This window comes from Pungitius pungitius, chromosome 16 (assembly GCF_949316345.1).
Source record: "Pungitius pungitius chromosome 16, fPunPun2.1, whole genome shotgun sequence".
In the NCBI taxonomy this organism is placed as follows: domain Eukaryota; kingdom Metazoa; phylum Chordata; class Actinopteri; order Perciformes; family Gasterosteidae; genus Pungitius; species Pungitius pungitius.
Window position 1 is genome coordinate 14,442,579 of NC_084915.1, and position 9,788 is coordinate 14,452,366.

At 44.4% G+C, this 9,788-nt stretch overlaps 2 protein-coding genes across 3 annotated transcripts; both read right to left on the reverse strand.

The window, feature by feature from the left end:
- Positions 1 to 208: 208 nt before the first annotated feature.
- LOC119215636 (NEDD4 family-interacting protein 1-like) lies at positions 209 to 5,887 on the reverse strand. Of its 2 annotated transcripts, XM_037467940.2 has the most exons (8): positions 5,680 to 5,887; positions 4,407 to 4,494; positions 3,866 to 3,996; positions 2,667 to 2,735; positions 2,097 to 2,184; positions 1,830 to 1,954; positions 1,567 to 1,633; positions 209 to 1,357 (listed from the first exon to the last, which is right to left on the reverse strand). In XM_037467940.2, exons 1-8 carry the CDS (start codon positions 5,707 to 5,709, stop codon positions 1,254 to 1,256), a joined length of 702 nt encoding a protein of 233 aa, XP_037323837.2. In that variant the 5' UTR covers positions 5,710 to 5,887; the 3' UTR covers positions 209 to 1,253. The 2 variants fall into 2 exon arrangements, with proteins under 2 accessions (XP_037323837.2, XP_037323838.2); XM_037467941.2 differs by lacking the exon at positions 2,667 to 2,735 and having other exon boundaries at positions 5,680 to 5,886.
- A 775-nt stretch (positions 5,888 to 6,662) lies between these two features.
- Positions 6,663 to 9,148, reverse strand: endou2 (endonuclease, polyU-specific 2). The gene is made up of 6 exons (XM_037467741.2): positions 8,973 to 9,148; positions 8,508 to 8,613; positions 8,144 to 8,265; positions 7,820 to 7,932; positions 7,334 to 7,487; positions 6,663 to 7,051 (listed from the first exon to the last, which is right to left on the reverse strand). The coding sequence occupies exons 1-6, from the start codon at positions 9,075 to 9,077 to the stop codon at positions 6,797 to 6,799; spliced, it is 855 nt and encodes a 284-aa protein (XP_037323638.1). The 5' UTR covers positions 9,078 to 9,148; the 3' UTR covers positions 6,663 to 6,796.
- Between the last annotated feature and the right edge of the window lie 640 nt (positions 9,149 to 9,788).

Here is a 9,788-nt window from a genome sequence, read left to right on the forward strand (position 1 = left end):
TTCTGTATTTTCCACACACGCTATACAGTGCTTCACATGGAGGTTGTTTTTATTTGGATCTGTAGGGTCATCAGGGTGGGGTTAGGTTCAAATGAAACTCGATCGTGTCGAAACTTGATCATCCGCTAAGAAAATATAATTTCTCAGATTCTTGATATGTAAACTATAATTAGCTTAATAACATGTAATAAATAGCTGAACACCAAAATGGACTTTTTCAGTTTATTTCCAAACATTTTCAAAGACAAGTAATGAAATTCTTTGAAAAAGTAACCATGTCATTCCACTACAATGAGGATAAACAGAAAATGACAATTGACACTGTCAATATTTCATTGCTCGGGCAGCAAGAATTCGCTCTGTAATTCGCTGTCTTCACAGGAAAGGGTTTCAAAATCACTTCTGGCAATAGGGAAACGTTTCCACCATTGGGTGCCAGATGTGGCGTCTGATTGCACATGGAATGGAGTGACAGACTATCATCTTATTGCATGACACTGTGTCCTTGAGCATTGCAGTGATGCTCTGCCTTTTAAAGAAGCTCTGCTTTATCTTTGTGATGGAACTAACACGCCTGATTACAGTTTGTGTGAGCAAACTATTCCTAATTATATAAGGAAAAGAAGACCATGTCCCTGAACTTCTAAACATCCTCGCCCGTTTCAGTGCGTCAATGGAAAATGATCAGTTTTTTTGGTGGGTACCACCAAAAAAACTGATCATTTTCCATTTTCATTCTCAATTTAACTGAATTATACACTATTTCCCGCAGGAATGTTGCATTAGTGACAAAAGGTTAAAAGCACACGAAAATGGGACATGAAATATATTATTTCACACTGAGTAAATCAACACATGATCCCCAAAGTACCCAGAGTCCAGGGCTGAGAACCGTGACATCATTTGATAGAAGACGGTGAAAGTAAACACAAACCAGACTGCCCCCTGGTGGCTGGCAGGAGAACAGCTCATGCCGCCGCTACCAAGAGGCAGACAAACAGAAAATAAGGCATTCATTTATACATCACACACTTCATAACTGCAAATAGCACTTGACAGTACACCACTAACAACTGAATAGTTTTACAGCATATCACCTTTTTACACCAAAAGGGGAAAACAGATGTATTGTCCAAATCATGTCAAGCAGAGGGGGAAACGCCTTCTTTTCTCCCGTTGTGATTGGATAAAACCAGACAGCATGTTTCATTGAAAAGGAGGAAAAGAATGACGACGAAAAACTGATTGTGAGCTCAGTAGATGAAGAGGACTCTGGTGCGGGGCAGGTTGGAGAGAGTGTCGGCCATTTTGCGAATTCTGGCATAGTTGATGAATCCTCGAAGGAAGAGCAAGAAGCCTGCAGAGCAACAGGAAAAAGGGAAAGTGAGACAACCAGTCAGCCACTAGTGATCAGTCATTTAATCTAGTGCTATGGGAAAATAGGAATTTACTGTTGGGGGGGAAAAAACGCTCTCCCCTCTATGTGCTTTATAACAGGATAACAGCCGTAACAACTGAGCACAAATGTGTCACAAGCAGGACAAACACATTCAATTCTCTACTTACCCAACACCAGGAAGACCCACCATAGCCAGTACTGTCCATCAAAGTAACCAGGGAAGTATGTGGAGAACTACAAAGCCAACAGAAAGACAGAGGTGCCTACTTAGAATAAATATGGCCTGCCACGGTTTAACTCAAAAAGTCCTGCTCTTGCTTTTCTCAAGACAACTTGACAAATTGTGCTGCGTCAAAAAGCCAACCACTACAGAGTGGTGTTTTGAGTGGTTTGTCCGTGTGTGCGTGCGTGTGCGTGTGTGTGTGTTTACCCTGACAATGAGGATCCATTTGATTAGGGAGAGGCCAAAGCCTGAGATGGCCCCATAGCGGCCAGCTGCTGAGGTGGTCAGACAGAAAGACATGAAGAAACCGATCCAGTTGAACAGGAATGCCACTGCACACAGGTGGAAAAAAAAGAAAGAAATGTCTCAAAAAGGAAAAGGTGTCCTTTCTGCACAAATGTAGGAAGAGAAGAGATGAAAAAAAGGACAATGGGTGGAGGAGAGAGAGACGGACGAGTAGGTTGAGTAACTAACTGAAGAATGTCAGCATGAAGATGCCGTCATTTCCTATCCTCAGCTGATCAGCGTCCTCAAAGTCGTCTCTGGTCACAAAGTCTTCATCCTGGGAAAGAAAGAGCAACACAGGGAACAAAAGGAGAGGGGAGTTGACTTGTTTAGGCATTCAAAACAACAAATCTATCATTTGGATCAAGTGTGTCACAACGCTTCCTTCAGGATTCTGCAAGTGCAAAGTCGTGACCGACATCAAAGGGAGTTGTGATTGAGCACGGGCAAGCACATGGGAGTGGAAACCAAGCTCTGCTCAGCAGAGCAAATTCAACACAAACAACCAAGAGAACAATGGAGCCACCACAACACAGCAAGCCCATTTAAATTACCATCGGTGTCACATTATCTGAAAGGTCTGGAGTCAGTTAAATTAAATGGAGGACAAGAGAACCAGTAGATGTTGTGTACCTATCTACTAAGCACTTTAAACACACACACACACACACACACACACACTGGAAGGGTGAGGAACCGAACACATCAACACTAATTATGTCTGCGTTCACACACAAAGTACGCTCTCCTCCCAGTTACCTCCAGTGAACTGCGAATTACATCGTCAAAAGTCTCCGGGCGTTCCCTGTGCTGAGGCTGAGGCTGCGGCTGGTGCGGAGCCAAAAGGGCGGTTGTGTGACAGAGAAACACAACACCGGCAGATCAAACAGGGTGGCCCCACATGCAGTCAAGTAAAGAGCATCACGGGACCACTAGAGGTCAGAAATGAGCCGTCGGAGAGTCGCGGCTGAGGGCACGTTGTCTAGTTTTTACGAGGGGCCTTTCAGGACTTAACTACTGAGACACTCTCACGCACACTAGTCTCAGTAGTGTGCGTGAGAGGGTCTCAGGAGTTAAGTGCTAAACGGCCCTTCATAACTTTCGGATGGAGGAGTCTTTCGTGTTAAAGCCTGCCGGTTGTCGGTGCGCTTTGCCCTGTGTAACTGAACGAGACTGTGACACAAAAATAGGAAGAAGGTTCACCGCAAACCAACAAAATTGAGCCATTAAACAATAATCTAGAAAACTGGCAATAAGCGTAATATCAAAAAAACTATACAACCAAAAATGAACCACATTCTTTGAAAGATGCAACGAGTAATAAAAGGTTTGTGGCTTTGGTTTTTAGTGGTTGCAGCCAAGGGAAATTACAACATCAGAACAACAACAGCTGGAAAGCTAATTGAAAATGGAGATTTACCTGCTTATTTCCACACTACCCCGTGAGGTAGATAATACAGGGATTCATCTCAATGCTGCTTATAAACAATGTTTGAGTAGTAAGGGATCAGCCTTTGTGGCTAAATGAAGCTAGGTCCCAGGTTCCAACATGTAATGCCGACCCGGCAACAGTGCAGAACAAAGTCTGAAGCCCCCCTCCTCACAATTTGAATGCTGCACCAATATACAGTATACTCAGAAGCTACTGAGAACAAAACGCAGGTGCAAAGTGCACAAAGGGTAGTTGAGGGGCCTGGGAGAGAGAAGCACTCTCACACAGGAGGGCTATTACTGAATTCTCATTTATTATGAGTCATCGTTGATGTCGAATCAGAAGAAAACAGTCATGTCGAATAGACACAATCAGAAGAAGAGAAAAGGCTTTTCCACTTCCTGCCTTGCAGACAACGCAGGAAGTGTTTGGGCACCAGAAGCAACGGTGTGCGTCAGTGCACATATCAACTGCGACCACAGACAAAATGCTAAAGGAAAAAAAAAAAAAGAAGTGAGATACTCACTCTTCCGGTTGCCAGGGGAACCGCAGTCTCAGTCTTGGTTCTTTCTGCCTCATCATAGGAAGGCAGCGTGGTTGCTACGTTGTATGATGGAGGATTGGGGAAAGCCCCGTCTTCCTTGTAGTCAAAGAAGGCTGGAAAATAAACGGCACGGTTTCACAAACAAAGGCACAAGTGAGACTTTGAGATGATCTCTGAACTAGAATTTCTGACAAGTCCTTTATGATAGCAAATAAGCTTTTTAGATAACCATAACATGGCTGCTTATGCAAAGAAGAAGAATCTCCGGCGTGTGAGATACATACGAGTCAACTATTATATCCCACAAAGAGGCCAACTTGAAGAGCAATACCCTGTACAATGCCCGTATGTTTCTTTCTCGAACAGTCCACAGTAACTTATTGTTCACTGGCTCAAGATTTCATAAATGCCTCGTTTCCTTCGATTCGCCCTGTGACAACAAACACAAATACGGCATCTCTATGTACCAGCATTGCATATTAGCCCAGCACCTGGGAAACATCTGGGTTAGTGATGGTCTCACCGGCATTGTCCCCTGTGATGCTGCTGTAGGGGGGTGGAGATTCAGCTGCTACCAATGGACTCTCTTGTGGGTCCTCCTCATTGGTCAGCTGGGGGGGGCGGACAACCACATCCTGGTTCATTAAAACATTAGTGCTGGGAACGTGTGTCAGCAGTAGCTGCTTTTAGGTAAAGAAGCTTCTCACTGCCTATATAGTGCTTCACTATTATTGAAATGTAAAAAGAACTGACAGGGTAGCAGAAGGGATCATCTGAAAAGTTGTTTGAGCATAGAGAATATTGAAAATGAGAAATAAACGTGTAAATGTAAGAGTAGCACATGCTTGAGTCACCAGACTCCGCCTCTCCTTCCTCTTGATTAAGCTGGAATTTAAAAGACATCCCATTTGATCATCAGCCAGGAAAGACCAGTGATATAGGGTTGAATACCAAGGGTTACTTAGCAACACTGGTTTCAACAAAAGAAATCCACTAATCGGCTAAAGAAACCTTAGTGGCAGCCTTGATTAGCAGAGGTATTTACATGTACATGTATACGCTTTGGTTTTCCATTCGATGTGGGTGGCGCTTTATTTTATTTTATGCTGTATTTCCTACTACGGAAATGTAATCCCACCACACGTTTGTTAGATTGCATTAGAGAGAAAATGGGGACAAGAGCAACTGGTCACTGCTGCAGTTCCAAATGACTATTTCCCATGATTTCTTAACCCTTAGTCGGTAAGATCCCCCTGACATGCGAAAAGATGATGATACCCCCGCATTCATTAGATAAAGGAACGATGAGAGATAGATAACCACTGATAATACAAAACAAATGCGCTCACGTGACGTGGTCACTCTGAAAAACGTAATGATAGGCACGTTGTCGGCATGTTATCGGAATTAGCGGGTTTTATTAAGTCAGGAGACCCAAGCACAGAAGAGAAAACTGCATTGAAGTTACAAGTTTTAAAAGAAGAGGAAGAAAAAATAGCCAATAGCTCTCCGGTTCGATGGACGGAGCTCGCGTAGCATCAGCTTCAGCGGGCCAACGTAACGTCAGTTAACGTCAACCGTTTTGGTTTCGCGTCAAGCCATTTAGACCCGATTGAGAATAAACGAGACTATTCCCGAACAGATTCAATTGACGACAGCCACAACGAGACCGGCACACCTGGATAGGCGTCGACGTTTTTAATTAACAGCACGAAGCCGACGTGATGTCAAAACACGTAACGTTAGCTAGTTTTAAGCTGTCAAGAGACCGACGATAACGTCGAGTGTTTCCATACCTGCTGATATCTGCCGCTCGGTTCGCCCATTCCGATTATACAACTGCCGGGAATCAACAACAGAGATAGGAACAAGCCTGTGGGACCTCAAAACCAAAACAAAATTATATAACTGTTAACCTAAATCTTCTCGACGATGAAAACCTTTTTTCCTTCGACTGCTCAGTGGTCACACCACTGTCAAGCTATTGTGTGGTTAGCGTAAAATACAAAGCTTCCGGTTAGCGTTGACGTTCTTTCAAATTAAGCCCAGAGTTAAAACTTTCACCAGTAAATAAAAGCTGTGTTTTGTGAATACCTATGTCACCTACATAAGTACTAATGTATTTATTTATTTAATCTGTAACACGAAGACATGTTTAAAATAAATCTTGACGTTGGAAATTTATTTTATTTTTTTATTTATTTGTTTATTTTGTTTTGGAATCTTATCCGTATGATTTCTTCGTCATGCTGTCTAGCTTGATAGGTCTTGCTTCCCAAAACGATTGACGTCATTGGCCATAACAAACCCTCTACCGCCCCCGTTTGGAAGAAAGTGAAACCAATATCAATATAATTAAAAAAGAATTAGCGAGAATAATGTAAGAACGAGAAAAATTCACACACTAAGTTAAAAGTCACCACCTTTGGTGGAATAATTACTCGAGTTCCTTAGAAATACCACTGAAATGCTAAGTTTAAAGAAAAGTCCTGCATTCACAAATGTATTGAAGATACATAAACATATGAGCATCAAATTACATTAAAATTATCAAAACGAATATCTCTCTCTTACAAAAACTGTTATTGGTTTATGGTTAATGGCATATTGCTCCGTTCATCACTTTCATGTTTCACTTTTTTCCCGTTTTTATTGTTGGGCTTATTTAAACGATAAAGACATATCCCCAATCATTTTTGGTTACACTAGTTAGCATGTGACTTATAGCATGCATATCTCACTTGCTTTTTAAAGAAACTCTCAAAATATTCATCACTGTGCAATGAAAATGAATGCAGTTTGGTCTTGAAAGGTTTTAATGTATCTTCATCTAAAAGAAAATGAAATGAACAATACCTACAGCACTTTGTATGTAGAAGTGATATATTGGTATATTGGCCTTTAGTGAAGTTACTAGGTGGGTTTCCGGTACCTAAGGAGCACAGGGTAAGTGGTGCCTATGTGCTTTTGGTTGTAGTGGTGGCAAACGATCTCCACGTCGTAGGAACTGAACTGGACTTTGACGCGCTCGTTGGGCGAGGTGAGGAAGCAGAGGGTGTAGAGGGCGAACTCGAACTCGGGACTGACTCCGATGAAGATGCTGCCCTTGGGCTTTATGCCGTCCTTCCAGCTGAACTGGAGGGCCAGGATGTGTTTGTTCTCGTCGGGCTGCAGTGAGAGAGAGGAATAAATGGCAGGGGATGAAAGAGCAACATCAAAGACGATGGTGTCCCAAGGGGTCAGTGCACCACGCAAATACTTTGCCGTGCGCTGTCTTGCAAGGATAATTGCAAACTGGTGACTAGTGTGGCAAAAAAATATACAAAAATGATCTGAAAATAGAAGATAAAAGAGAATAGAGAGAACAAAACAATCCAGCTACAGTAGTACTGAATATATACATATTCATTCCCATCGTGAGGTCCAACTTAAGAGTGGCGATGTGCACACCTGGGGGGAATTGGCGCTGACGCTGTAGCCTTTGTAGTCGATGTGACCCAGCTTCTCCTGCAGGTACAGCTGGATCCAGTTGTGAAAGCCGATGACAGTCCTCCCGCCTCTGGTCTCTCCGACGAACACGTGCTCGAATCCAGAGGAGTCCGGCCTGGCGGGAGACGGGACGCACGTCATTTCCCGAATTCTTTTGTGTGGGGACGCAACGCAGCCGCGTCCCTTTTTTGGTCTGACGGCGTCATTCTGAAATGCTCCTTGTTGGTTCGTTTTAAAAAATGGAGACATATCCCTCGGAACTTAGCAGAGCGGCATCGATTGAACCGACTAAGTTGTATTAGCTCATGGAGCCATTCGGTCAAAATTGGCTCCTTAGTGGCTGTTTCCATCCTGAAACTGGCAGCTCACAGAGACGCAGAGTGGATGTTGCGTCAGATTCCACTGGTTATTAAGTAATATTTAGGTGCCGAGGCAGATTCCACCTACCTGCTGGATCCCCTCCTCGCATAAAGTTCAAACCAGATCCTGTATAGCTGCTCCTTGAATTTCGTATCATCCTTTGGAGAGAGGTTCTTCTCTACCAGGTATTTATGAGCTATCTGCAAACAAGCAGGAGTTCACGATGAAATGTTTCCGTTCGTGGTTCTATAAAGTAATACATTATAAATAATCCAATCATTGTGAACGTTAGTTTGGTTGTATAAATATTCCAAAGAGTGAAAGCGTATTGAGTTGTCGTCAATGTGTAAGGAGAAATGAGCCTTTTGAAAAGGGCACAGCGAGAGTTTGTCAGAAGAGCCCCTCGGGTACCTTCATGGTGGGAGTCTGAATGATGGAGTCCAGGAATTTGTGGTTCTCCACCACCTCCTCGGGGGTCACGATTTCTGGCTCGCCGGTGTCACTCACATAGTTATCCAACAGGGAGATGAAAGCTGCGGGAAAACAAACAAACTCGCTCTTCAAAAAGGGGATTTGGCCTCAGAATGGGACATGGAGACAATACAAACAAAGCAAAACCATGATCTTAGTACAGTGTAAAAGGGAAAAGCAGTTATGCAACGTGCCACTGTCCGTCATGAGGAGATTATGAGCGGATGGAGAGGGGCTTTCGGGTCTGAAGGGAGTCGACAAACAAAGTCAAGTCAAACAAGCGTCCCTTTTTGAATGCACTCACCTAAAAAAGTCTCCTTTTTGAACGTGTTCTCGTCGACAAACGTAAACAGAGGAGACCCTGCCCCGTCGTTGTCGTCGTTCGCGCACATGCTGTCTCCTGCTTTGCCCTGCAGCGGGACGACAACCACTCAAACGTCACAACTGGTGCAAATACCCGGGGCACGTATCAAATGGGTGTTTTTTACACATTGTCAGAGCTCCACGTTTACTGCACCAAACCACCTACAAGTAAAAAAGAAACGCGCAGAGGGCACAGAAAGGTTTAACACATCACACCACAGAATCCTCTGTCACATGTCCCCCCCCCCCTCCCCCCTCTCTCCGGGCAGGCCTCGAGGGCTCTTCTCTTCTCTCTTTTCATGCTGAGGTGGGAAAACAAGGGATCCGTGGCTTTGTGCAGCTCGGCCGAGGCCCCCCCCCGCCCCCTCCCCCACGTGTGTGTGACGTCGTGTAAGGTGTGCTGCACCTGCAGAGAGATCCTGTAGTCTGTTCCGGGCTTCAGTCGGTTGACGTCGTTGTCCCACAGCTCCTGGGCCATGGCCGACAGCTCCCTCTCACTCTCGCTCTCCATGGTGGTGCAGCCGCTCGGTGCTCCGTCCCCCCCGCAGTGGATCAGCTGTTAATGGTCTTTGTGTGTGTGTGTGTGTGTGTGTGTGTGTGTGTCTCCTACGGGACAGTAGGGGGACAGTTGGTGGACAATGGTGGACGGTAACAAAGGGTGCGAATAAAGTGGAGGCGTCGCTGTTTTAAATGTTGCACTTTTTTTGATGGTGGATGATGCTTATTTCTTTATTCTGTAAACATCCAAAGTCAAAAAAGTCTCAAAATGGACACTGGCACTTTTACATTTAAAATGTATAGTTAGTGAAATACTGGAATAAGGCAACTGTTACAAATTGTCATATAAATATATTTGAATGCCTTGAGATTTTGTTGCTTTGTTTGGTTACATCTCACTCACCTGAGAGCATCACAGTTGGCAGTTTACCAAAAAAAAAGAAAATTGTGGGAACATTTGATCAAACGTTTGAGACACCACTCAACATCCAACACAAACATGCCAAACACACATCCACAAAGCCCTCCATGGCCCCCCCCCCCCGCTTCCTGCTTCCCATCAGCCACCACATCGCAGATCCACTGACCTTGGAGTCTGGAGGTCCTGCTTTCTTCTTGCTGCAGTGAGGGAAGGACAGAACTCAGGAGCGGAGGGTTCCTCGGTGTCGGTCGGGTGCTGCCGTTTCTGTGTGTGTGTGTGTGTGTGTGGGGGACCGAGGTTGGG

Bases quoted from the DNA above. Each gene is read 5' to 3' on its own strand.
- LOC119215636 (XM_037467940.2), bottom strand. From the start codon at position 5,709: ATGGGCGAACCGAGCGGCAGATATCAGCAG. The intron at 2,736-3,865 runs GTGAGTATCTCA...GCTCCGCACCAG, and splicing joins TTCCCCTGGCAACCGGAAGA to CCGCAGCCTCAGCCTCAGCA. The intron at 2,185-2,666 runs GTAACTGGGAGG...TTTCTTTCCCAG, and splicing joins TAATTCGCAGTTCACTGGAG to GATGAAGACTTTGTGACCAG.
- endou2 (XM_037467741.2), bottom strand. From the start codon at position 9,077: ATGGAGAGCGAGAGTGAGAGGGAGCTGTCGGCCATGGCCCAGGAGCTG. The intron at 7,488-7,819 runs GTAGGTGGAATC...GTCTCCCGCCAG, and splicing joins GCGAGGAGGGGATCCAGCAG to GCCGGACTCCTCTGGATTCG. The intron at 7,052-7,333 runs GTGTGCACATCG...CTCTCACTGCAG, and splicing joins TCAGCGCCAATTCCCCCCAG to CCCGACGAGAACAAACACAT.